General features: G+C 49.4%; 1 protein-coding gene across 2 annotated transcripts in view; it reads right to left on the bottom strand.

Moving 5' to 3' along the window:
- Nucleotides 1-4,459: 4,459 nt before the first annotated feature.
- SMYD2 (SET and MYND domain containing 2) overlaps nt 4,460-27,395 on the bottom strand; it is a 47,910-nt gene continuing 24,974 nt past the window's right edge. For both annotated transcript variants that reach the window (XM_059412692.1, XM_059412693.1), the window contains 10 exons: nt 24,911-25,021; nt 22,386-22,446; nt 21,514-21,638; nt 15,962-16,029; nt 13,269-13,371; nt 10,836-10,946; nt 10,299-10,419; nt 9,129-9,303; nt 7,006-7,114; nt 4,460-4,898 (listed from right to left, as the gene is read on the bottom strand). In XM_059412692.1, the coding sequence (XP_059268675.1) occupies nt 4,818-4,898; nt 7,006-7,114; nt 9,129-9,303; nt 10,299-10,419; nt 10,836-10,946; nt 13,269-13,371; nt 15,962-16,029; nt 21,514-21,638; nt 22,386-22,446; nt 24,911-25,021 (1,065 nt within the window). In that variant the 3' untranslated portion in view covers nt 4,460-4,817. The remainder of the gene's footprint in view (nt 4,899-7,005; nt 7,115-9,128; nt 9,304-10,298; nt 10,420-10,835; nt 10,947-13,268; nt 13,372-15,961; nt 16,030-21,513; nt 21,639-22,385; nt 22,447-24,910; nt 25,022-27,395) is intronic.

Below are 27,395 nucleotides of genomic sequence, written 5' to 3'. Positions count from 1 at the left end.
GTGTGCGGACAACTCCCCAGCTTCAACATCAGTTTTTTCTGAAGGCCTAGAAGCCTTCGGGACTTCTAGGGGAGGGTCAGCCCAGCGGGGCTAGCTGCTGTGAGCTGACCTGGAAATGCAGCCGTCTTGGATTGCTGTTGCAGGGAGCACGCATTCCAGCCTGGGACTGGGGATCCCCACACCACCTGTGCTCTCCCCTCTGTGGCCACTGGCTACCTCGCAAGATACCAGTCCAGTCTCTCTATGACAAATGGGCTGTAAGGGGAGAAGGGGCGTGAAAAACTTATAGGACATTCCCTTAGTCAGGGAGTGATTTATTAATATTCGTGACAACTTTAATTTGGTATAGTCTCTCTCTCAATTTAATAATATTGAAAGCCTTAAACTATGCATGCTATTCTATGTGCTTTTTTATATCAGTAAATAAGCTTATGCTTGCCAGTTTTGTACACAATTATGAGGTGTGTAAAACTGACTTTTGACAGTATTTTTTGCACTGTTATCTGTTTTTATAAAGTCTTTCGATAGTGGTCCTAGTTGGATATTGTCTGTTCTCACGACCCTTGTCATTGCTGTAAAATGTTTCATATGTGCCTTTACAAATGTGAGATCTTTATTCTAACTTTTTTTTTGTAAAAGATATCTATTGACTTCCATATGCAATAAACTTTTTTTTTTCTCCAGAGAAAATACTTGAATCTTCTTTCTTCTGTGTCATACATGTTTGCATTAGATGAAAGCACCTACATCCTTTACGTTGAGGATTGTTTTCAGAGGCAAAAGTACCTGGTAAAATCTGCTTTTTTACTGTTTTAAAACCTTTTTATCTCTACCCACTTTTCATTCCTGTATAACTCAGTCATACCGAAGAATTCGTTTGAGATTCCAAAGTTGTCACAGTTACTTAGAAAAAACAAAAAACAAACAAAAAACACCTGCCCAGGGTGACCTCTTGGAATGGCAAATACACAGAAAGGGATCTTTCCCCCCAGCGCCATGACAGCCCCAACCAAGCACCAAGTCCCCTCCCCCTGCTGTCACCTCCTCAGACCCCAGACTGTCCACATGGAAACGGCAGGCCCCCAGCTGCTCTGGGACACCCATATTCTTAGTTTGTCCTTCAATAGCTCCTGTCTAGGTTTTAAAAAGGCTGCCCTGCCCATATTTTTACCCCGTCAACTGCCGGAGACATCCACAGTGAAGCCCTGCTGAGGACGGTGGCCACTCGGTGTCCCTTGAGGAGAAACAGGACAATACACTTGCTTCTGTGTTAACCCATTTTCCCCTCGTCACTCCACAAGGAGCTCACTCACTGAGGCCCCGGCGTATTTCAGGCCGCGTAAGTGAGAATACCGTGAGCCACTCTGGGTGTCGCCTCCTCAAACACAGAAATAGTTCTGTGTGTATGTTGACGGGGGCAACAAAGCAATTACCAGTTCTTGAAAGAAAAACTCCATGACGTTAGAAAAAAATGATAACAGACAAAGTGCTGGTGGAAATGGAGAGCAGCAGAACGAAAAGAGGTACAGACACTAGTTTGTTTTCTCTTTCACGGACTGAGTACACGGACTCAGTTTATTTTCTTTGGATAACAACAGAAAGAGTCTTATCATATTTTGAGATAAACAGGTCTACTGGTGGTTCCTGTTTTATCTCCAGACTGTTAGCAGAGCTGAGGAAGGAAACTTTTTAAGAAAGAAGAAAACCCAGAGAGCAAAAGTTAAGTGTAAGGAAAACATTCACAGACATTCAATGAAATGACAAAAGCAGGGTCAAATATGTCGATTTTGTGATTTTACATCTTGATAAAAACAAATGGGAAAACATTATCTGACTTAACAGTTAAGCATGATGGAAGAAAAGAGTTCATTCCTAACAGCTGTGGAAAACACAGTATCTAGGAATGAAGATCCGTGGGCAGGACCTATATAAACAAAGCCTAACCATTTTGAGGCAAAACAGACAAACTGATAAACTCACCGCATTCTTGGATATAAAGACTCACGTTTCGGAGAAGTCCGCGCCTGCGTGTTACTCACACTCAGTGCAGTTCTAAACACCGAACCGCACTTTCTTGGGGTAGGAGGGGAAGGCCCAGGGCAGCTTGGCCAAATGATGCTCAAGGACTTGGGAGGGCTACACATGGGAGAACGGTCAGAACAAGTCAAGAGAACACGAGAGACAAGCCCTACTAGATACTAAAAGTTTCTCAGTGCCGCGATAATTGAGACTACAGAAACAAACCTAAATCTTCAGGGCCGATAATGGGACTGTTTCAGATCAGCAGAGGAAAATCAGTCTGTCAATGCTGCTGCCGTAAGTGGCTAGCAATTCTGAAAATTTAAAAATTTTAGAGAGTATGACTGGATCTCTACCTATTAAGTTCCCAGGCAAAGCAAAGACTTTTTAAAAATTGTCATTTCCTTTTTTCATTTACAGATGAAAACATTTTCTTTTCTTCACTTTACGATGAAAACTTTCTACAGCAAGTGTCATGAAAAATAAAGTAATGGCCAACCAGGGAAAAAACATTTTCAGGACATGGCAAAGAGCTAATATCCCAAAATACACTGAGCGCTCATAAGTTAGTATGACAGGGGAGGCTGGGTGGCTCAGTCGGTTAAGCACCAGACTCTTGATTTTGATCTCAGGGCCGCGAGATCAAGCCCTGTGCTCAGTGGGGAGTCTGCTTCAGAGTCTCCCTCTGCCCCTCCCCCGACTAAGAAAAATCTTTAAGAATAAAATATTAGGAGAGACATGATTAGCAAGATAGGCAATGACTGTGAATATCGACTTGCGGAAGAAAAACAGGAATTCCTAAGTATAGGAGGCGGTGTCCCGTCTCATCAGTACATGCGTAGCAAACAGTAATTCACACCGCAGACTGGCAAAACCACTTCAAACAGTGCATTGTTATGACAGTAGAGGAAAACAAATACTGCAAACATTGTATCTTCTTGGTACCCGATGCAGTTTTTTTAAAAAGGATTAAAAATCAGATTTTAATAGTTTTCACAACCGGATCCTGAAGTTTGGGGCTAGGAATCTAGCCCCCAAACGCTACCACCTGAGAGCAAAGCTCTGCGGTGACGACTGTGCCTGTGGCACTGTTCCTAATAACAGCAACCTGGAAAAACCACGTGTCCGTAAACAGGAGGAGTAAATTATGACCCAGTCAGTGTCATGTTCTGACTCTGGTTAATCTGCAAATGCTGCAGTGAGAAGAGGTCCATCTGGTTAAGTCGGAGACAGAGATCACAAAACAATAGGTCAGCACCATTCTGCCTTTTTCGAATCTCTTTGCATACACACCTTACGTGAGCGCGGGAAAAACTGGGACCGCATCAGCACACGGTTGCCAGGGGTCACCTCTGGAGAGCTGGGCTGGAGAAGAAAGAAAGAACAGCTTATTTTCTCCAGTATTTCCATTTTTGAGAAAGTATTACTTTCCTAACATTTACAAAACCTATGGGGGTGGGGGTGGGTGGCGGCTAAACTTATTTTGGGCTTCCTCCAGAGTCAGTCAGCATTCTCCAAACACTAAGCTCCCTGGAGCCAGGCCTCACTCCTCTCTCTCCGCACCTGGAGTGTTCTGCAGACAGTAGGTGTTCAGTAAGCACCTGACTGCACTTCACTGAACAAGAGAATGCATTCTGCCTGCTGAATCCCCGCTGTGTGCAGTTAGCCCCGTGTGTGTGACACACGTTCATGTGTTCGACACACGTTCATGTGTTCTCATGTGTGCATGTGGGTATCGATGCGCCAGAAGGGTAAGGTGCAGGATTACAGCCGTTGCAGCTGCTTGTGGCTCATGAATATGGGGGAAAACTCAAGTGCGGACTCCATCAGGTTTTAATTATTACCAGTGGGGAAGTGCCACTCTTTGGACTGCCCGAGCCTCCTCCAGGAAACAGCGCGGCCTAGGGGGTGTGGGCGGTCAGGTCAGGCCTTTGGAGGCATTGCTAGCAAACAGCACCCAGGTTGCTGCCCTCCGGGCTGTGGGAAGCTGGATTCCTGCTGGCCACACAGGGACAGATCAGTGTTTGCTCAATAACACAGAGTTGGTAAGGAATTTTTTTTTTCCTTCTCCAGCTTACCCTGGAGGGCCTCCAAACGAGGAGAGTCCTGCATGAGAACAATCAGAATGAGGAATGGGAAGTCTGCTTTCAGATAGAGGAGGGGGGAAAAAAACCGCCAAGAAAGTGAAGGAAGGCACCTTTATACGTTAAAGGGATTCCAGATACTGCACCGAAGCCTCAGAACGGATGCTGTCCCCCGCCAGGGTGGGGCACTTGGGTGACTTCATTGCACCTTCTTTCTTCCTCCAAGGTCACCGAGCCCTGAGAGCCAGTACAGGCTGAACCGCGATGCAGAACGGTGGTGACTGCCCCTCCCGGACCCGGCTCCCACCGCTGCCGTGAGCTCCTCCCCGCAGACAGAAGAAAAGACAAACTTCAAATACCGTTACCTTTTTTATTCTCCCTCATCATTCCGGTGTGTTCAGAACATCATAATAGGCATGAAGGGAAAAATAATCTCATTTTTTTAAAACTCAGTCTGTCCAGAATCTAAGATAACATACGAAACCATGCCATTATCTCTTAGGGCAACAAAAGCATTCCAAGATGACTTTGGTACTAAGAGCAAAGGTGAAGACCAACTTCCAGGTAAGCCATGTGTGAGGCTTAAGCGCGAGTAGCGTTTTCATTCCAGCGATTGTACGGAAATGCAGGAGTCGTGTATAGGACTGGAAATATTCAAATCCTGGAAGGCTTCTGCATTAGCATTTAAATAAAAACGACCAAGTTGGCGTGTTTTCAGTGGCTTTCAATCTCCTGTTTGATCTCAGAAATGTACGGGTGATCTTTGCCGTGGGCCACTTCCATGATGGCGATGGCCTAGGAGAGGCAGAGACAAGCGACCGGCTGAGAGCCTGGAAGCAGCCCCCTCTCGCCCACACCCTGCCCCGCGGGCCCCCGCAACCCCAGCCAGACTGCTCTGCGTCAAGACCCAGGACACACACGGGCTCCTAGAGCCCCCTTCTCCTCCAGAACCCGGCCTCCTCCTCTTCCTCCTTTCTTTTTAAATGGACGAGATTATCTGATGACCAACTAGTCACCCAGTCTGTACCACTGGCTGAAGAAAGGATACAGAGAAACCCATTTCGTGATATTCTAGATACTGCAGTGAGCAATGCTTTAGGGACAGAATGACTTGGCTGTGCTCAACGAAGTCAACAGGCTGGAACAGAGAAGTCCACAGTGAACCTCACGTCGAACCTATCCCGGTTTTAGTTGACACGGCGAATCCGTAAGACATGAGGCGACTGTCCTTCCCTTTCAAACAGCACGTTTCCTTGTAATACATATTCTTAAAAAAACCTTAAAAGTAGTTGCGGGTCTCATTTGAGGAAGCTGGAGAGAACATATTTATGACAAGGCTTCTTCATAGTGGGGCGTTGCTGGGGGGCTCCATCACATCCTCGCTCTGTGACCTTGGGCAATTTGCTTAACTACTCTGTGCCTCATTTTCCTCATCTGCAGAATAGGAACGATGCCTACCTCTCAGTTGTTAGTACACGTGAAGTGTTTAGAATAGGGTCCGGGATATAGGACGCAGAGCCCAAATGTTATCTCTACGAATTTATTTTGCTTTTTTGTATTCAACTATATTACTCACATATAGAAATTGCACTCTCCAGACAGAATTTCTGATGGCCTATGACTCTAATGGACAAACCTCTCATTTATACCATTCACTTCATAGATCTCAAACCAACAGGAGGCAGGCCAAGAACAGTGTGAGCCTTCAGGAATGTCCTGTATCAAATGCCTCCCTTGCTCCCTCTCTTCTGTGGTCAGTTCAGGACTCATGCTTCTTGCTCAGATCTCCTGTGTCCTTCACTGATGTCGTACCTCGTTACCTACCAGCACCTTGCCCCTGTGACTCAACTAGTCAATTTTCCCTCAATTCACCAAGACAATAAATCTGTTACCTTACAAGGTAATTCTATGGTTTAAAAAGGGAAAAGTATTTAAAAGGGGGGGGGGAAGGAAAAGTTTATACTTAGCTCACACTTCTAGCCTAGTTGGGCCCAGACCCTTCTGTTTGAGATATGGGACCTTACACCACCTTCCCAAGTAGTCTACTGGGGAGATACAGGGAATTTGGCCCCAACATTCACAGACATTTTCTTACAGGACTCAACAGACTGTCTCAAAGATTACACTTCATCACCTGTTAACTTCTACGCAAAGAACAAGAATCAAATAGGACGGTGATTGTGAGCTCCGGTCAGGTAACAGGTCAGGGCCCTGCCCTGTCGATCACACGGGACAGCTGTGGACCCTGAGGGAGGCAAATACTGCCCACGGGCCTGGTCTGCCCACGTGTGGGTCGCAGCCTCAGTAAGTGGAGTGGACACTTCCAACTCAGAAAGACCCCAGTCTGAAGGAAGGCCTCAGCCTGTTTGGATCTCAATTTTTCCATCAGTAAAGTCTCATTTTTGTGAGAATTAAAAGAAAAAAAAAAAACCATAGGAGGGTCCTCCCATGTAGCTGGTATTGGATGAACAGTTATGTACATTTTAGAAACTGCAAGTGCATAATTATAAACCGAAGGACAAATGGAAGATTCCCTCAGCACAGTCTCCCGACCCACCCCGTGGCCTCTGTCCACTTCCAGGGCTTCCCGCAGGATGGAGACGGTCCCCCCTTCTCTCCAGTCACAGGCTGTGCCCAGAACGGCAGCCAGTCCCCCTCAGTGGGCGCATCCCTTTCCTACGGGAGGGCCCGGGTGCAGGCCAGGCAAACGCTCAATCACTTACCCTATTCTGATCTACCCAGCCCACCTCCCCCACCTCTCTGGCTGGAGGTGACTCAAGAGTGGGTCAAATCTCTAGGGCCTGAGTCACTCAGTCTCCCTGAGTCTCCTATCAGGCAGGAGAGCAGGGGACGAAGGGGCCACGGGGCACCGGGACCTCCCAGCCCCAGGCTGTCGACGTACCTTCTTCAGGGCTTTCTCCCCAGCAGCTTTGTCTTCCAGGCCCATGTATAGCCTCCCCAGCTTCAGCCACATGGAGGCCACGTTGAGCGAGTACAGAGGGTAGTGCTTGCTGCAGGAAGAGGAAAAGGTAAAAGGCCACTTGTCAAAGGTCCGGGAGCAGCCCGTAGACCAGGCACAGCGAGCCCACGGCTGCCCAGCCCGCGGCCTGCTCCCCGTGGCGGCTAGGCTCCTCCAAGCCGTGGCAGGTGCTAGGGGACAGTGTGGACGGCTCGATCCTGTCTAAGCACCCCAGAGGCGCTTCCTTTCACGCAATTTGTGTGTTTCTGAAAAGCTACAGAAAAACCGCAGGGGAAATCCTACACAAAAAAATATTGATAAACACAACATTCAATCCTAATCCCAGATTTTTGTTTTGGGTGCACCCAGAGCAGGGCACAGGGAAAAACATCTTTTAAAGTGAATCCCCTATTTATGAAGACACTAGGCCTATCCTCTCATATTAAAAAGACAGTACATCTAAACACACACACACCCCGTGTGTCTCAGGACCTCGGCTTTCTGTCACACTCTACGGCATCAGTTGGTTTAACAAGGCGGCCAGCACTCCGCAGTCAGGACACCTACTTCTAGGTAAGTGTTCTCTGTGGTCCGGTAGGGGCCTTGTATATAGCCGGCATTCCCTCTCTGCATTTTACAAGGCCGACAGGTAGGGCCTGCCAGGGAAAGAGACCAAGAGGCCGCTCAAGGGTGAGAGCGGATGGGCGGAGAAAGCGTGTGTGTGTGCAGGTGTTGATTTATAGACCGGTCTGTATGGCGCTACCCTCAAGAGCCACCCAAAAGAGGCACATCCCAGCTGTATTCCTGGGCAGGCGGCATCATCTGCCCAGGGGAAGCTGTTGCACCAGAGCCCGCTTCCAGGAGGAGCTCACTAAGCTAAGGAAGGGTGCAGGGGAGCAAGGCCCTGCTGGGAGACGGACCACAAGGCGAAGATGATCTCGTATCTTTCTCTCTCCCTCATCCCCTCTCTCCGGATCTCACAGAGGACAGTGGGCATAAGACCGGAGGCCTTTCTCACCAAGCCTAGGAAGATGACAGGTTTTGAGAGCCTCTGTGGTGTAGCAAATAGTTTCTAAGAGCAGATTTTAGGAGCTGGCTTCCCTTGAGCTCCCCCTGATGGCTTCTCTGCGCAAGGCAGGGTTAAGTGGAAGGCCCTGGAAATCCAGCCTGGACACAAACTTTATAGTCCCCAACCCCAGAACTGGAGGGAGTGCTGAGGGCTTCTCAAATCCATGAGAGACACCGGGGGTGCTTCTGGGGGCACAGGGATCTCAGGTCTAATGCCCAGGGATGCTGAGCCACTTGGGTCTCAGGGAGGCACAAATAAATGTACAATGTGAATGCGTTTAACAAGGGCCCCACTGATAAGATCTAGGCCTTCCCAGCCCTGAAACGGCTACTCAGAGGCGGAGGACACTGCCTCAAACCTCCATCAGTCACACACTTTGAGGTTTAAAAACCTTCTCAATAGGAAACTTCCCCGGGGCTGAAATCCACTATTCCTGGAAGCTAAAATCCAGCTTGCCTTATTCAGAACGAGGGGTGTGGATGGGGAGCTTTGGCAGGGGGGAATGGATAACAAAAACCAACACAATGGTCCTAGCATGTCCCCACTTGCAAACTGGGCTGCAATTCCAAAAAGCACAAGAAGAGGGTGGTGTGACTAACGAGGGAAAAGCAGGGATGTGAGACCCCCGCTTACCAATGAGCACGTCTGTTTACCTTGGAAGGCGTGGGAGGGAAAAGAAACGAGCTGGTGGCTTCTTAATACTGATAGGAATTAACTACTTTGGACACAGCACACTGGACAGGTCTCGGCAGGGCTCTTGCCCGGTGCCCCCTTCCTAACCCCAACCTGTCTCCACAGGCATCTCTTGCAGAAGGCCGACCCAACAGGCCAGGCCCGACGCAGCAGCAGCCTGCCCCTGGGCCTCCAGGTGTGGGTGCAGAAAGAGAAAGCTGTTCGAGGCATGTTCCGACACAGGACAGTCAGAAAACAAACGCAGCATTCCAAATCACCCAATTCCAGTCCCTGCTAAGAGGACGAGGACAGCCATCGCAATCACCTGTAGGGCTTAATGATTTTCTGTCCATATCGGAGGGCTCCTTCCCAATCCTGCATGTACAGGCAGACGCCCATGGCCTGGTACATCATGTGCAGCATGTACACGTTGCTGTCCTCAAACACGGAGCCCATCTTCTCCTGGCTGAGCTCGCAGATCTCCAGCAGCTCACTAGGGGGTGCTCTGGAGTCAAGGAAACCACTGGCTGGGGCCTTTCTGTTTGGACACTGCCCAAGGCTGGGTTCCAGGAGTTACTCCCTCCACCTTGCCCCTTCCCTCACCCTCTGAAAAAGTAAATTAGGGAAAGCCAAGCAAAAGGGAAAGGAAAATATTTTTTTCTGCAAGTAACATGCTTTTTTAAAGAAAGAAACTTTGGGAATAACTAATGACCTCAACTATTAAACACAATTGAAAAATTTGAGCCATGGGGAACAGACCCTCGGTTCAGCTATAAACAACGTTTAAAACTACAAACCTTCAACCTCCATCATCCAACATCAGCACTTTAGTAGAAGCATTTTTAAGGAAGAAGTCCCCACTATAGGAAAGTTCTTTTTTAGACTGAGGAAAAAAAAAAAATTGTGCCTCTAACTTCCTCCACTGCTTTTAGCTCTTCCCCACCATGTGTAAATGTGATGCCTTTTTACCTAAGAAAATGCTGTAATGTAGGGGTTAAGAATATGGATTATGGTAGTCAGCAGACCTGGAGCAAAAATCCTGGTGAGCTCTGTCCCTTGGGTAAATTACTTCCAATCTAGGAGTCCCATCTGCTACATGGGGATGGCAAAACCGTGTGTCCCTGTGTGGATTAGGTGCGGTGCTGTAATAAGCAAAGCCCACGGTACTGTGCTTGCCTGGAGTACAACACCCAAGCGATGACGGCCTGCAAGGAACTCTCCTTCACAGCTTTGACCAGAAACTCTTCTACCACATCCAGCTCCTGACCACACTAGCGAAACGAAGAGAAGAAAGATGACATCAACACCTTAGAACTAGGTGCGGGTGACGCCAAGTCACAGGCAGTCCGTTATTCTGCCCACATCTGCCAGGAGACACTCCTCCTTGCCCGTTCAGAATCTTACACTCACCCTTCGTCCGCTCCCTGCCCCCCAGCTCACCCAGCACCTCTGGCAGGTGAGGGGCAGTAGACTTCTGGACAGGTGCAAAGGATATATTTGTAGTGCTTGGCCCTCCGGAACTCCTCGATGACGTTGCGCGCATATCGGACCATCTCACGGATGGTTTCTGCCTTTGGGGGATCGCTGAGCTTCCGGATTTCCACCTTGGCCTTATCCTGTGGGAAATGTCCACACGTGCAAGACATTACCTCGTACAGAAACTGCACCAAGGGGAAACCTCTCAAATAGTCTATTTTTCCATGTAGAGATAGGGGTTCACCCATTGTAAAGTTGCAAGGAAACTGGGCACTGGATCCAAGAAATTGAGTACTCGAATACCTTTTTACAACAAACAAATAAAAATACGAATTTTCTAGACAATCCTTATCAAGGCAGGACACTTAGAACATGTTTGCTATGGGCAGATCTGTGGGCTCACACATCTATGAATGAAGAGAACAGAATGAGGAGCGGGGGGCATGGACGGAAGAGCATGGGCAATGCATACCCCAAGGCAGAGAGGGCAGTGTATGGCACCTGAGGTCCTGAGCTGCAGGGTGGCGTCGGCACCTTCACCTGATCAGGGCCCTACCTTGTCTTTGGTGGTGCACTCCTGGCACTGGCAGGTAAAGAAGTAAGAATCTCTTAACCGGTCATTCCTATCTTCTGTTGGGTACAGGAGGTCAATGTAGCTGGTGAACACCTAAGGGGGTAAAAGGAGTGGACAAGGCTGTCTGTCGCAGGTGCACTCGCTCCTTCCCCTTCCTGGGGCACCTGCGGCTCTGCAAACACTCACGGGGGTGGGCCCCAAGGAGGGCCACAGCTGGGGGGATGCTCTTCCTTTAAAAACCCTGAATTCTCTAAAGTCAGCAATCCCCTAATTTTGTCCACATCCTTGCTATGGAAAGAAAGAGCCTTTCTTTCCGCCTTCTAGAGAATCAAGGAGTCCCCAGAACAGTCAACGGGGAGTGCTGAAAGCATGCCCACCCCCTTCCTCCCCAAAGACAGCCAACAGTGGATGTGTCCCAGCAAGGACGGGCCCCGTCACATGCGGAGACGCACAGACCCTACTCGTGCTTGAGACTGGCCCGGGTTCGTGTCTGCCCGGCCTTCGTTCAGCCCCTTTCTTTCCCAGATTGGGCCAGCGTGGATGCCTTGCCGGATGGAGGGGAAGCAGGAACACATCTGCGGTCTGCTGGCAAGGGAGCAGGAGGCTGGGCCGGGCAGAGGGAGGACACAGCCTCTGGGGCAGCAGCAGGCTGCTGCCTTACCCCGCTGGGCCAGAGAACTTGGAGACCTCTTGCCTTTGCGCTCCTCGGGTGCTCCCGTCCTTGCTGTTTTCTAACGGGGTCTTTAACTGGGACTTGGAGCATATGGAGGAGCCCGGCATTTAACTGCCCATTATCTACTCACTGGGACGGCACTCGCTGCTCATCCCACACCATCAGGCAAATGTCTGACCGAACAGATGGATGTCACAAAGCCGTCAGCGTGCCAGTAACCTCAGGCTGGCAGGCGGGGGGACCTGCACCGGGCTGGGTGCTTGCAGGCACCGCCAAGCCAGGCTCTTCCCAACCCAAAGGGCAGTCAGGGAGACCTCGTGGCTCATCTGACACCCTCTTTAAAGGGCAAGTCGCCCCAAAGCACTGAACCCCAAAGTGAGGTCACTGCATTTCCGATCGCGGGAGGGCGAAGGCACAGGAGCTAGCTCTGCAGGCCTCCCTCACCACAGCAAGAGCTGCCGCGTTCCCTTGACAGGATGGACAGAGACATCGCGCAACAAACACAAGGGCCCAGAAGATGGCGACAGAGGCCGCTCAGTGTCGCTGTGCGGGCCCAGGCAGAGCCCGGCCAGGTGACAGACTGTGGAGTCTCCACAAGCAGCCCCAGGGGAGCGCTGGAGCCTGGTGACTTACATTCTGACCCACTGAGACTGTGCCTCCTACGGAGGCATCGGCGTAGTCGCAAGAGGCCCCAACTGAAAACAGGGTACCCTCGTCATGATGAATTAAGCAAAGGGCAGAAAGTCTCATCTGTGCCCTGGACTTCCCGCCCCAAGTTCGGCTCTGGGTTGGTCAACAGCTTCTGGAGAAGCCAAGGCCTTGATCGCTTAGCACACTAATCACTGTGTCTAAAATTTAAAATATCCAAAGACCTTAAAAAAGCACTGAAGATGATTAAACTGAAATGGACTCTGAAGTGTGCGGTTACGGTCCTAACCAATCCATGTGTCCTTGCTAGGGAATCTCTTACTTACTTAAGAGCACACAGCATTCCTCTCCCAATTGGCCAATCAGCCGCTCGGGGCCAGCACATGGGAAAGGGACAGGGAATCACTGAGCAGGGGAGAGAACACCTGGTTTTCTCCACGTCCCTAAGTTTAGGACGGTGCCTCTTGGCCACAGACGGCCTCCCCTGGCCCCATTGGTGTGTTCGGCCACCACCTGAACTGCGTTCCTAAACAACGATCTCTCGGGAGCTCAGATGTGGAGAGACAGCATGTGCGAGGGTCATGTGGGCATCTGGTGTCCAACGCGTTAGCTACCACTGGGTTGCTTTTCTCTCTTTCATGTAACAGTGGGATTGACCTTCTTTGGGGGTGTGGGGAGGACAGGCCAAAATTCACTAAGAAAAAGCAAAAGCTCAAACTCAATTGTTCAGCAGGAGAAATACAGAGACGCTCAAGAGCTTCCAAAATCTTGCTGAGCTCATTTGGGCAGTGTCCTTTCTCTGCAAATCTCTATCAGTCTTTGCAAGGGATTGAGCTCAAATTTATTCTTTCCTGTTTTTTCTTGGCCATTGACGGAAATGGGGAGCACTGAATGGAAGGCAAAAGCGTAGGGCTCGAAGTCATGAGCCATGAAGCTGATCACTGACTTGCAGGGCCTGAGACCAGAAACTGGTCAGCTGCTGGGATCACTCCCAGACCACCTTGCCCAGTGCGGCCACAGAGAATCTTCCAGATTGCCCTGTAAAACCACAGCTGGAAACCCACGGCCACAGCTGCCGCCAGCCTCACACTCACCTCCTCTCCCGGGCTGATCTCCTGTACAGCTCTTACTTCTGCCAGGGTCCCCTTGTAGGTCACAATGACATTGGGGCAACAGCTGTGATTCATCAGTGCAACGCTGTCAATCAGAAAAGAAAACCCAGTTTTCTCCCCGGAAGGCAGACTGATCAGGCGATCCTGGGCTATGTACTTACTAGGTTGCAAGACTGGGATCTTGGTAGGACGTTTGAAAAAACAATCTAACAGTTGGCCATCGTAGTCTAAGAGATCGTCCTGCCTGTGTCTGTATCATATCTAATGCCTCTAGCAATACGGAAAAGTAAAATTCACAATTCAAAATGGTGACATGTGGGCCAAACAAACACACACACACAGAGACACACACACATACACACACACAACAATAAAAACAGTGGTGACAATGAATCCCACCAACGCTCCTTCCCGCGAGATGAAGGACTCAAAGCCCAGCGGCCGTGGCAGACGGCTCCCCCACTGGACCCTGCGCGGGACAGATGGGGTGCCGGCTCCAAGCAGCTTTTTCTGTTTGTGGATCATTTCTGGCGTCTTTTCTTCAGCTGTTGGGAAACTGCCACCAAGGAGAGGCCAGCTTCCTCAGGCAGGGCTTGGGGTACCCGGAGAGGCCCCGAGGAGCCCAGCTGCCCCTCTCTCCACACCCTGATTTCCTCATCTGGAAAATTGGGACATTACTGCTCCTGCTGCTCACTGTCTGCTTTTCAGGGACGGAGAGGACAGAGAGACTCGCCTATGCGAGGGGCTTTGAGCTTTCTGATTATATCAAGGTCAAAGTTCTGAGAACAGAAATTTCTAAACTACAGGGAAACAGTGCTTGATCTCTGAAAATGCTGCCTTTGAAATCACAATGCTGATATGATTTCTGCCCAAAGGGATTTTTCCCCCAATTAAAACTGCCTGGAAACTGGGGCTCATATGGGCACTCACATCCATATGGAACATGGCTCTGGAAGCCAGTGTCACTTGCCTGAGCCCTCAGCTACCAGAACCCCGGTCCTGTCTGCCCCAGCACAAAAGAGCAGAGAGCACTGGGGCCCGATGAGGATGGGCTGCCCTCGCTCTGCCGAACACAACAGAGAGATGACCGCTCATCTCCCAGCTCCCAGGTGCTAAGGCCACAGTAAGCGAGCCATGTGACTGGCCTTGAGCCTGGGAGAACACGGAGCAAGTCCCCTGTCTCGTCCTTTGGAAGGGTCGCCTCTGCCACACAGCACAGCCCACCTGGCTTAACAACAGGCCACCAGGCCCCAGGAAACCTGATAAACAAGTGCACTGAGAGTTGTCACTCAGGGAAAAGCCGCTTTCTAGAATCTTTCATTGATGAACTATTAATTCATTTCAAGACAGACCCCTGGATATCTGGGAGAAATTCACCAAGGCAAAGAACCCAGAAGAGTTCACGCCCTTGGTATCATCATTCTCCCGTGATCACGGCGCCCGGTAAAATGCCAGACAACACCACTGACCCTCGCTCTCCGTCTGGAAAACACTGAGAGCAGCTACGTTCTTTCAGGTCTGAAGTTGTCAGGAAGAGCCTTCTAAAGAGGGTCTGATGGCCTCTCCCAGTTTCTCCTTCCTTTTCTCAAGGCCTTCTCCCCAAGACACTTCTTTCCTCACTATCGGAATTCGAACGGCCAAGGCCACCATTCTGGCCACGGGGACAATATCACGTGAAGAAACTCCCGGCTGCAGTGGCTGGGAAGGCCCGTGGCAGGTGCTGCCAAGACACAGGCCTGTCCACGTGCTTCTCTATCTTTCAGACCCGTGTGACGCCCAGATCCAGGCGGCCACACACACACACACACACACGCACACGCGTGCCCCAGGAGCTCACGCATCATCCACGGCAAACACATGGGTGTCCCCTTTTCTCTGCTTCAGCCCGAAGCTAAAGGCTTGGGGGTGTGTGTTAAGAGCCTCGCCGATCTACACTGTGGATTCAGACGGGGGACGCAGGGAGGGCTTCTTCGCCCCATCTCTGCAGGGAGGACTGATTTCAGGGAACCAAAGCATCTGAAAACACCCATTCCAGCAGACCCCACAGCAAAGCCATTTTTGGCAAATCCATGAAAGTCGGAGCTATAAACACCTGCATTTGCCAGCGGGCCAGCCTTTCTTAAATTACTTGAGTTTTCCTGAAGTAAAGAAAAATCCTGTCGTTCTTTGAAATCCTCCTAGTTGGCTACTTGAGCAGAGTGTCCCACCCCAGCTGTGCTGTTTTTATACTCGTATTTTTCGAGAAGAACAAACAGCTGTAGAAGCTCATATCGTCTCTGCATTAGCCTACGGCCAATTCTTGGTTGGCAATTAGTGTTTTGCTTTGAGTATAAGAAACCCAAAGATTTCCAGAACCAAAGACATGCAAAAAGCAAATTTCTCAGCAGGGCAGAGACTGTTCCTTCTATGCGCACTATAAAACATTCTTTAATAATAGCTCCGTACCTCGCAGGACTTAACAAGCCACTGTTCTCTTAACTACTACCTTTGGATCCTTAAATGGATGGGAAATATTTTGAAATCTGGCAGAATTAAAAAGGTGTCTTAATTCACTTGGAGTTTCATGCCTGCCACATGCAGTTAGGTAGGTTATTTAAAAATCAAAAAAAAAAAAAAAATCTAATTAGTGTTAAGTTAAGTAGAAAGGAAAAGAAGTGAAGTCAAACTCAGCCTACTCGGGAAATATTGCTGATCCCAAATGAGAAAGCTCTTCATCTTCAATTGTGAAGCCATTACAGTTAACCTGCAGTGAGAGAGGGGGAGAAAGAAACAGGTGAGAGGAAGCTTCTCTTCGGATAGAAATCATTCTTTAATTTTGACCTTTCACAAATTAACTAGGACGACATTCCAGTTGAGTGATGTAAAAACCTGTCTTTTGGCCAACGTACCCTTGGCTCAAACAAAACTGACCCAGCAATCTCATGTGTAACAAACAAAGGCAGAATTGTTAGGAAGGAAGAACCTTTAGTGCAGCTGACCTACCCCCTGCGCGCCCCCCGCCCCGCGCCCCCACCACCTCACACACAGTGGCCCGAGGCCACCACAGCCGCTAAGGCTCTAAGGACTGAAGTCTAGAGTTAGAATACCTGGAGTCCAGTCCCAGTGATGCCATAGATCGGCTGTATGATCACGAACCCATCACAGGGTCCCTCTGTCCCTGATTTTCTCCGGGTAAAAGAGCCATGAGCCATGAGGATGAAACGTGCAGGATGGGGAAGGTAGTCAGGAATACTGTGTTGACTGCGTAAGGTGACAGGACAGGTGGACTCAGAGCACAGACCATTTCCCGATGTACACCAGTGCTGTACACTATGTGGCATACCTGAAGCTAACGTAACCCTGTCGGTCAACGGTACCCCAATAAATGATACATTAAGAAAAAGAAGTCACTTAATCCACAACTTGCCCCACGCGGTGAGGTGGTGAATGGGGAAATACTTCCAGAGCTGACCTGACTGCTGCCCACCCCCTCGAGAGGCACAGGGCCGAGGGCCGGAGGCTAACGAACAGACACCCGTCTTTCACATCTCGGCCCAAATCAACCACTGGCAACTGTCTCAGCCTTAAGAAGAAGAGTGACTCTCGCACCTGTGCAAGTCTAACGCGGAGTGAGCAGGCTGCCCTGAGGACTGTACGCCCTGATTTTATGTTCTGTACATTTATTCTTTCCACTGATGTTCCCTGAGAGCCACTACAGGGTGGGCACTGGGCACAGAAGGATGAACAGGCTTAACTCCGTGCCCTGGATGTACACCCGGTCCAACAGGGAGACAGCTCAGTGGGTATTTTTCCTTTACATCTAAGACTTCAGAACTGGAAGGGGAACCAGTCTTTGTACTTTTCAAATGACGAATCTGAAGTCAGAGAGGAGCAGTGACTGGCCCAGAGCCAGTGGCAAAGGCTGAGATACCCCCCCGCCCCAAGTCCTGCCAAGCTGCTGTGAAGGCTGCCTGTGAGGCACACAAGCTGAACGCTTTTACCCCATGGGTCAGAACCACATCCTTCCATACTGGAGACACTGCACCGGGACATTTCAGGCCAACAGACGGGCTTTTTTTTTTTTTTTTTTTTCCCCAAAGATTTATTTATTTATTTGACAGAGAGAAATCACAAGTAGATGGAGAGGCAGGCAGAGAGAGAGAGACAGGGAAGCAGGCTCCCCGCTGAGCAGAGAGCCCGACGCGGGACTCGATCCCAGGACCCTGAGATCATGACCCGAGCCGAAGGCAGTGGCTTAACCCACTGAGCCACCCAGGTGCCCCCAGACGGGCTTTTTAAAACAGCATCCACTGTGCACATCCTTTGGGCCAGGCCCTATGCTAGGTGCTACATGTTTACCCTTTCATAAATCTGCAAAACTGCTCTGATGACCCATTTTATGGATGTGGAAACTGAGGCTCAGGGAGAGGTCAATGATTGAGAACTTGCTCAAGGCCATAGAAATAGTGAGTGGCAGACAAGGAGTCAGAGTTAGGACCAGATATTCAGATAACAAAGTTCTCAGAAACACTAGAGTTTTACTCTATCTCATTTTCCTCTGAAACTGTTCTGACCTAGGAATAATAATAAGGCAATTCTCCATAAAACTCAAAAGGCTTAGAAATCTAGATGCACAGAGAAGTAAAGGCTGTGACGGGTTTCATTTGTGGCTTTTGCAATTCAACATATTTACAACCAGTAGTTAGAACTTTCGACATAAAGAGATTACTGCAGACTGGAACAACAGACAGCCTTGGAAGTCCGGAGTTGTTGGGCATTTCTACATAGACTTCATGTCGTATTTTTTGTGCCATCTTCCAGTACCCCAACCTGCTCTGTCATCAGGACATTAACCAACCATCAGGAGCCAATGAGCTACAACCAACATTGGGTAAGATATTTGGGTATATTTCAACAAAATATACTGGAGCATGAGCTCTGTGCCCTGCACCATGGCGGGTCCTTCGTGATCTACAGACAACCTCGGAACAGCACTACCATGTCTCAGCAGTGTCTGCAAAAGGAGAGAATGAATGAGAATCTAGCGACAATTTTCAAAACCGATCGAGGGACAGACAGCTCCTCACTAACTCTGAGGGGTAGGAGACTCACTCCTTTGCCTCTTAATCTCGTCCTCTGCTGGTCCAACCCGGGACCAGTCTGTGATTCCAGATTCCTTCGGGCTTCAGTGTTCTACAAGCCCTGGTCGCTCGATTCCCTCCACCGTCCTCCTCTCCCTGAGGAAGAGCGAGTGTGTTTCTTCAGGAGCAGAGGCTCCTGTGAGCACAGTGTCCTCACGGTTCCTTCCTGGGAGGCGGGGATGGGGGACAAGCCAAACCGCATAGCAGTTTCTCTGCCAGTTTTCCCTCCCTTCTGAAATATCCCCAGAGAGGAACAGTGAACTTGCATGTTGTTAAGAAGGATGCATGAGCCGCCGTCCTTTTTTTCAAGTCAACTCGGGCGTTAAGTGCCTTGCTAAATCTATTCTCATAATTAGCATTTAGACCAGAAGTAGGCTGCACACCAAAAATACACTTCCCAACCCTGCATATGTTCCCAGTGATTAGAATGCACCTCGACGCTGTTGGAGGAGTGCAGTCACCTTCTGCTGCCAGCTGCTGCTGGGCCACAAGGTAACCCACGACGCCCTCCCACAAAGCAGAGGGAGGAGAAGGCTTGGAGGCTGGAGAAGAGGACACGCAGCGTGGGGCCAGAGGGTGGCCCGGGGCTCGAACAGCACTTTTCAGCTTTGCTTTGGAGTTTTCTCTGGGGATACTACAAGTGCCTATTCAAATTCATATGTGAAAAGATACATGTGTATGTCTATACACACACATACACATGTAAGTGCATACACACACAATGGAGAATGGATATTATGATCTGATAAATATGAAGTCTATAAAGGAATTAATTATTTCAGTTAGTGTGTGTGTGTGTGTGTGTGTGTGTGTGCGTGTGTGTATCTTTATCTCCTGGATTTTGAGTAAGTCCAAATGTCAAAGATTCTGAGTCATTTTCACCACAAATATACTTCTGCTTGTGAGACCAAGTGCCTTGATTTCTGGTTATGAAGATAGGGTCCCAGAGCTCCGACACCAAAACTGAGAAGTCCTACCAGCATCCATTGCTGTGCTGGAGGAAAAGCGATCTTTTTTCACAGTTAGAAGGGAAAACACACTATATTTATTTCATCTCTCCTGGGTTCTCATATAACCATGCCCTCTCCAGTCCAGAAAAGAGTCAGGTAACTCTCTCTCTCTCTCTTTTTTTTTTTTTAATGGCAGATAGTCAATTCCTCAACTGCCCACTGTCACTCAAATCCACTGTCTTAGGACCCTTAGGAAAAATATAAATCCAGGGTAAAGTGAAAATTAGGAAAATCTACTGTAACACTCATAACTGGAATCCTTTTTCCTTTACCAAGAATGGCATTTTTTCCCCCTGAGGGCGACAGTCACAAAACAGAAATATTATCTATAACATTATATCCATCAAGGAATTCATCCAACCGGTAGCAGTCACGCTCACGGCAGTTCAAGTGGTTCAGAAAAGAGATAAAGACTCACTTCATTCATTAAACGTGGAATTTCTGAAGTGGAAGAATTATGGATGCTTTTTAATCTTTTTCTTCTTTTTAGTGTTCTTTTTTCTTTTAAGATTTTACTTATTTATTTGCGGGAGAGGGAGAGAGAGAGCGGGTGTGCACATGTGCGGGGGAAGGGGCAGGGGGCAGGGACAAGCAGACTCCTCGCTGAGCAGGGAGCCTGAGGTGGGGTCCCAGGACCCTGGGATCATGACCTGAGCAGAAGGTAGAGGCTTAACCCACTGAGCCCCCTTTGAGTGTTTTCTTAAGTTACATACACTCATTGCAGAAAATTCAGAAAATCACCCAACTAAAAAAAGCAAAAACAGTCTACAACTCAGGAGATAATCACCTGTGACCTTGCACCAAATCTTTTTTTTTAACATATGTGTGTGTGTTCTCGTATTATACACATTTTTATCCTGCTTTTATACTACAGCTCTATCCACGTTTTGCACATCTTTACACATCCGCTAAAACAAGATATACAGGCTATAACCTTTAGTCACAAGGCTATGCCAGGCACTGCCGACCAAAGCCATCTGTTGTTTCCCTTCTTTCCTCCCAGTTTTAAAGAGAACCCGCCATAGACAATCTGCGTGTGAATTACTGTCCACATTCTCTGATGATTCTTTGGGACAGATTCCTGGAAATGGAATTACTGAGTCAAAAGGTATACAGGCGACGCTGATTCTGTTCTAAGATCAAGATGCGTAAGCATCCACCCAAGGTCTTTTGTGGAGCTAGAGACGGAAGTTTCTGGCAGGGGAACAGAGCTGTGTGCACCCATGCAACAGCCTTGCCGTATTGCTCTCTCCGGGAAGGTCACCTTCAACTACACGTTCGGCTTGTAGGGGAGATGCTGGCTACCTAAGGGAGAGCAATCTGATCCAGGAGGTCATGACGGAAGTGCCACCCTCGCCATAAGAGGAACGTCTATGCGGTCAGACTGCGCGCAGCCGCAGTGATCGCTGCACTTCCTCCATCTGTTCCAACCGTGCCTCCATCTTCACCTTTCCACACACTGGTTTCCAGCGCCTCAGTCGCTTCTAAGTTGCTCTTGTCTAGAAGTCTCTCTGGTTTTTTAATTAAATCTGATTTTCGTAAACCTAGACTTCTCTAAAGACGTCTTAAAAACTGTCAGCAGAGACTTGCTGTACCTAGACCCACTCGGGCTCCTGTCTTGGTGACTGTCCTTCCCTAGGGGCAGCAGAGAAGGCCTCCCTCCTGGGGGCATCTGGATGTGCCTGTGCTTTAGTGACACAGTGTTTGTAGGAGTAAAAGACACTAGGGTCAGAACAGAAGGTTTAAGAGAAGAAAAGCAAAATTTACTGTGGGAACCTCAAATGGTCTTTCCTTTCAAGGAGCTTCTAGTATGCCACAATATTGGGGTGCTGGCACCCCTCTGGTTTCTCAAACTCTTTCTGTGCCAAAGGGAGAGGTCAGGTAACTTTCCTATGTACCACACATCAAGGAGGGCCAGCTCAAGGTCTGCTCAAGGTCACCCAGAAGGGCTATGGAAAACAGGGTCCAACAGGGCAACAGCCTTGTCATCATAGAAGCCATCAGTCTATTTCCGATCATCTTTACCAAGTGTGTGCTGGGGACAGGGACTTGGACAGGGAAAGGCTAGAGATGGTCACCGGAGGCTGGTGTTCTTACCTGTGCAAAGAGGACCACCAGGCTGTCCGTGTCGGGGAACTCCAGGTGCTTGGAGTAAAAGTGATGAAGTGCGGCAACGTCACTCTGAATCAAGTCCCTCTTCTCATTGTCTAATTTCTCCAGATCTGGGGAGTAGCAAACCATTATTCACCGGGTAGTAAACTCTGACTTTCTAGCTACATCCTTGTCCTACTGTAAATGGCATGGGGAAAAAAACAAAAACAAAACAAAACAAAACAAAAAAACAAGAAAACCCCGTGGAGCCCCCAGAAAATATTCTTCCCCATTAGTTGGTGTAACTGATAAATTCTAGGCAAAGAAAAGCATTCCATTTCTTTTCTTCTCTTCCTCTGACAACTGGAAGTCACTCGGAACAGGAAATCTTAACTGACCGTGAGGAATGAGGTCAGGGACGAGAGGCCAGCCCTGACAAGCAGGCGCGGTCCAGTCTAGCCCCTCCCCTCACCACTAGCCCCAGAATCTGTGTCATGGTCAAGACACAAGACAGCCCTGATTTAATGCCTTTCAGTAAGGACATCAGCTGTTTACAGGACTGCAATTCAGCAAAGATACAAAAATATTCAGCATCCCAGGAGAGCCGGCAGGAGATAGCTCGAGATGCAGCAACTCATCTGCGAGTTCCTACTTCCCCTTCATTATTTCCTAGTCATCATGTCAACTCAGGGAAAAAGACTCAGGGGGGGAAAAAGAGTTACAGTCATTTTTTCAAAACAGGCACACGAGTCAAAATAAAAACTAGTTGTTAAAATCCCCAGCACCACAAGCTTCCCGTGCCTTTCTCCAGCCCTGCGTTCCTTGTCCACAGACACGTGTCCTTCCAACGACTCCTCGGCCAGTCACAGAAAACTTACGTGACTCAAACTCCTTCACAGCTAACAACTTCTCGGAAGGTGTTCGCTCTGGATGGATCTTCTAGTGATCGGGAAGAAACCACACAGATGGAGATGTTAACCACCAGGGCAAAAAGTGGTGCTTTCACTATTATTACATCGACATCAGGGAAGAGCAACGATTCTCAATGAAGCAAAGAAAACCCTTCCAGGAGTCCTGCCATTGGGCGCTGCGAGTATCTGCCCAGTGCCCAAATCGCAAGGACTTTCTCGGAAAACTTTCTTAAGCATCTACCACATTCCTGACACCCAGTAGCGCGCTGTGCGCACAGTAGACTCAAAGATGCCCGCTATGGGAAAGGAGACTGGCGAGACATCAACTTTTTTAGGGCCCCGACTTAAAAGGACTCTGAGTCTACAGGGGAACCATCCTATTTATTATTTCTCCTTCTAAAAAGGAACAAAAATCAAACCCCCCATCCATTTTACACTTTCTTTAAGCATAGGCTAAAATGATCTCAAATTCTGTGTTTCAAAAAGAACACTTTTGGTGGTATCTGTGAGCCCAGATTCACTTTAAACGTGTTGCTGGCTTTGTTCTAGACACCCCAAGAGGAGCTAACAATAGTAAACCTGCTAGGCTTTGAGAACATGAATAAACTTGGTGTTGACAAGAGTTCAAAAGCAGAGCTCAAGAGCTGGCCTGAGGCCGTGTCTTTGTAATCTGGCTATTCAATTTGGGGATACAGGTGGTCTAGCAGGGCGCTCTCTCCTCCCTGGTTAACATGTTAAGCTTACCCTTGGTAGTTGGGTAGCCTGTCTCCCCTAACCCTTTGCAAGCTACTAGAATACAAATGGTCTGGTTTCTCTAATCATCAAGTCCTACTGAGATGAAAAGATGGCCAGGTAACTTTTCATTTAACAGACTATCAGTAGCAATAAGTAATTATAATACAAGTTGAATGGAACCGGCATAAACTCATCAGAGCCTTCAGACCACCCTCCCGGTGCCAAAACATTGCCACTGTTCTTTTTGGAGCAGAAATCTTCCATTCACAGGATACATTTCTGTAAGATTAGTTAAGTCCTCTTGCCTGGGAAAGCTTTCCATTCAGGGAAAGTACATGGGCTTCTTTAGATTCTTAACCACAGTACTATAAATGCCACCAAAGAGCGTGAGGCGGGGGCAGGGAAGGACCACCCCGTCCTCCCCAAATGCTCGCAGATCTTATGGGACACCACGCCCAGTCGCACTGCCTCCGCCCACCCTGTCCCCCTGACCGAGAACTGGGCTCATGCTTCAGGATCCTTGTCAGTTAAGGACTCATAAATTAACACCCTCGTAGGAAAACAGTTTGGATGTTTTTGGTCTCAACCTACAGGCAGCCTGTGACTCCTCTGCTCACCCCAGAGCAGACGATGTGGCACTCCAGCAAGCACCTGACCCATGCCACACATAATGGAACAATGACCTCAGAGTTCGGAAATGTTCTACCTCTGTTTATGTGGCCCAGGATCCTAACTTGGGCCGGGGACAGATATGTGCCAGTCATTGCAATCCCCTTTGGCTTAGACAAAGAAATAGAAAGTTTTAAAGGGAGCTGGGGTATAGAGGAGTAAAGGGCAGGTATCAAGAAGTGGATGAAATTTCAGCTTCAAGACAAGTACAGGGGTCCTGCCCCCAACTCAGCAGCAGTAAGCCCTTCCCTGACACGGGCAGGGCCTCCGCAGATCTATGCCTTCTAAGTGCCGCGCAACCTATTAGGCTGTGTCACAAGGATACGTCCCGTGGTGTTTCTCCCCCATCTTCTAGTTTGCTCCTGTGAGATCTGGCACCTCACGAGCCCCGTCAGTAAGGTCCGACTGAAAAAGGCGGAGGACTCCAGTCCTGGCATCATCTTTGGAGGACACTGTCCAGGACTGTCATCAGTTCCCCCTGGGGCATTTCTTTCTTTACTTCTTCTTTCTTTTACGCCCTTCCTCTCTCACTGTGCCTCGATTTCCCATCTTTTCCTCTCCTTCCCCTTTCCTTCTCCTTTGCATCTGTCACGCTGACTGTTCCAGCCCGTCCCCTGCCTGCCCAGATGAGAGCAAGTGGGAGGCAGAGACAGCGGGGAACAGGGCGCTGCTGGGAGGAGGGACAGGGAGCACTCCAGGTGTCAGAAAGAAAGGGGAAAACCGCAAAGCTGCTCAGGCCAGGCCGGTTCCCTAGGATGCTCTAGTTATTGTCACTCAGCTCTTCACACTGGAAAAGGCTGTATTTTCCTGATTCATTAAAAAAACAAAACAAAACAAAAGTTCAGGATTTAACAGCTGTGGCTGCGTTCCCGACCTGGGTAAGTGACATCCTCGTTGCACGGGGCCAGCAGCAAACAGTGTCTGCTGCAGTGTTCTTCCCACGCCCGCCCGTGGGGACGTGAGGGGAAATGAGCCCGAGAATGTTTAACCAGAGATGGTCGCCACAGGCCACTCCTCTTTCTGACCTTTAAGGAAAAAAAAAAAAAGAAAGAAAGAAAGTACACTTGAACATCATCCCATTTCCTCACCTGTTTGGCCAGAATCCTTGCGGTTAGCCTTACGGTCTCTGAGGGATTCCAGTTTTCCCCAAAAACAACCATGGGAGAACATTCCAGCTTGTGCATGGGCCAATCTTCTTTCTGGGAAAGTTAGAAAAAAGAAAATGATGAAACACTCACACACAGGAATAAAGTTCAAGAAGAGAGGATGCAGTAAGTCCTTCTAGTGAAGGTCAAGTGAAATATGTTTCCTTTTGGAAAACACAATGAAGCTCACAAAAGTGAGAGACAAAAACATCCTTTAAGATAGAGACGGTTGTATGGCCTTGACTCAGGCCTGGCCAAGGTCGTTGGGATGAGAAAAATCTACTTTGTGTTTTTTCATCAACATCTCATCTTCCTGCAGCCCCTCGTTTGCCCGAGCGGCGCACGCCGCCTTCCGTTATCTGTGATTTGGGGTATTTGCCATTGATCTGGCCCCGCGCCCTCAAACAGTCCTGTTCTGCTTCTGGTCTCACGTCGGGGCAAAGCCCTGAGAGCTGCACTCAGCCACTCGTCTCCTTTCATAGGTGACAAAAACGGAACACAAATGAAGGCTTTGGCAAGAGCCGTTGGAGCCTGGCAGAGGCAACCACTGGCCACATTTAGGAACAAAGACTCTCTGAAGAGTCCCCTGACAAAGGAACACCGTAGTCCTTTCGGGCCTGCCTTGATGCTCTCGTGCCCCAGGTTGGGACACAAAGGCTAGGCGCTCCCTGCGGGCAAGGGAGGGACGCTGTGCACGGGGACTGGGGAGGCTGAGGGAGAAGGACATCGTGGTGCCGTGGTGGCCCTGGAGAGGAGTGAGGGCTGGGGAGGAGCTGGCGATGCCATCACTGGTGACAGGGGCAGGGGGATGACAGAGAATGGACGGGACATCATGGAGGGATGCGCTGATTGACAAGAAGCAGCTGACTGCTTCTTGTGAGATTGACTTGTGAGGTGGGAAATCTCCCAGCACTTGCGACCGGTGTCTGCAGACACACCGCCTCTCGACGGAAGCGGGCATATCCTGGCTTCCCCTCAGCCTTTCCCCCCCTCAGAAAACAGCGAGTCTGTTCTTTCAGATGCTCAGGCTGGAGCCCGGGGTCATCCTCGTCGCCTGTCCCATGCTCCCCGGTCACCTCCAGCACACTGGGCTGCCTTCAGAAGAGATCTAGAACCTGATCACCCCTCACTGCCCCACCCTCCTGCCCGCTGCAGCCCCCACCCCTCCCCCACCCCAGCACCGCCCATGCCTCCCACCCACATGCCCACTGCTGCGCCTGCCCCGGCGAACTAGGATCAGGAGAGCAGCAGGGTAGTCAATCCTGCTACACAGAACTCAGGTCTTGCCAGTTCTCGGCTCTGAACCTTCTAAGGGCGTCTCGTCTCAGAGCAAAAGGCAGAGTCTTAAAGATGACTGATAAGGCACTCATGCTGGGGACCCCCCCACTCCTCTGACCCCATCGCCTCCTGCCGGGCTCTCACCTCCGCCCCCCGCTGCTCCCTACAGGACCGTGCGCACTCCTGCCCTAAGACCTCTTGCACTTGCTGCATTCTTGGCTGGTGCCCTCTTCCCCTGGATGTCCAGGTCGCTCCCTGCCTACCTCTTCTCATCTCTGGCTCAGGATTCCTGCCACGAATACCCACTAGCGCGCGCCCACCCCTGCACGTTCCCTTGCTCTATACATCTCTGGTGCTTCTCACCACCTGATATGCTACGTATTTATTAATTTGTGGTCAGTATCTGTCTCCACCTATTAAAATAAAGGAACTCAGTCTGGTGTGGGTTTTTCCCACATTTAAAACCCAGAAGCTAGAACAGGGCCTCACATTTACGAGGTCCCCGATAAAGCTGCTGAAAGAATGAAGATGTCTCCTTGCCCCCTGCCCCCCCAACCCCCACCCCAAGAAGGAAGGACAAAATGTCACTTCATGATTTAATGCTCTACGTGGTGCAGGCCACTGGCTCAAGTTCAGTGCCGAGATGTTCCGCACAGTTAAATAACGCCGTGCCGAATATAACCGAGTGCACGGAGAGAAAGAAATGACAAGATATGCACGAGGGAGAAGGGATCTGTTTTTAGCCGAAGCCTGAAATGAGAGCACGGTGAGGAGGCAAAGACCGAGAAGGCTTCAGGCCTTGGGGCATCTGAGGGGAATGGGGGCGGCCAGCAGGAGACAGAGAGATAATGAGCAACCACGAGCGCGTGTCCACTGTGAAACCAGGAATTCTAAGAGAAGGCTTTGCAGGGCCTTGGAGATGCCCGTTTCCTGAACAGCAGGTCTTGTCCTCCGTGTTCAACAACAATGACTCCTGGGAGAAGGAAGTTTAACCCCACCCTTTCTTACCATGATTTATGTATTATTTAGTGATAGACTCAACTCATTAGGAGCACACAAAACCGAGGCTCACAGAAGTAACACCCGACGCTGACAATTATGGACGGGAACGTCCTCAGAGGGAAGGGGGCCTGTGGGCGGAGAGCAGAGC

Source organism: Mustela nigripes, chromosome 10 (assembly GCF_022355385.1).
Source record: "Mustela nigripes isolate SB6536 chromosome 10, MUSNIG.SB6536, whole genome shotgun sequence".
Classification (NCBI taxonomy): Eukaryota; Metazoa; Chordata; class Mammalia; order Carnivora; family Mustelidae; genus Mustela; species Mustela nigripes.
Note: the sequence above shows the minus strand (reverse complement) of the source record. Positions and strands in the feature narration are given on the sequence as shown.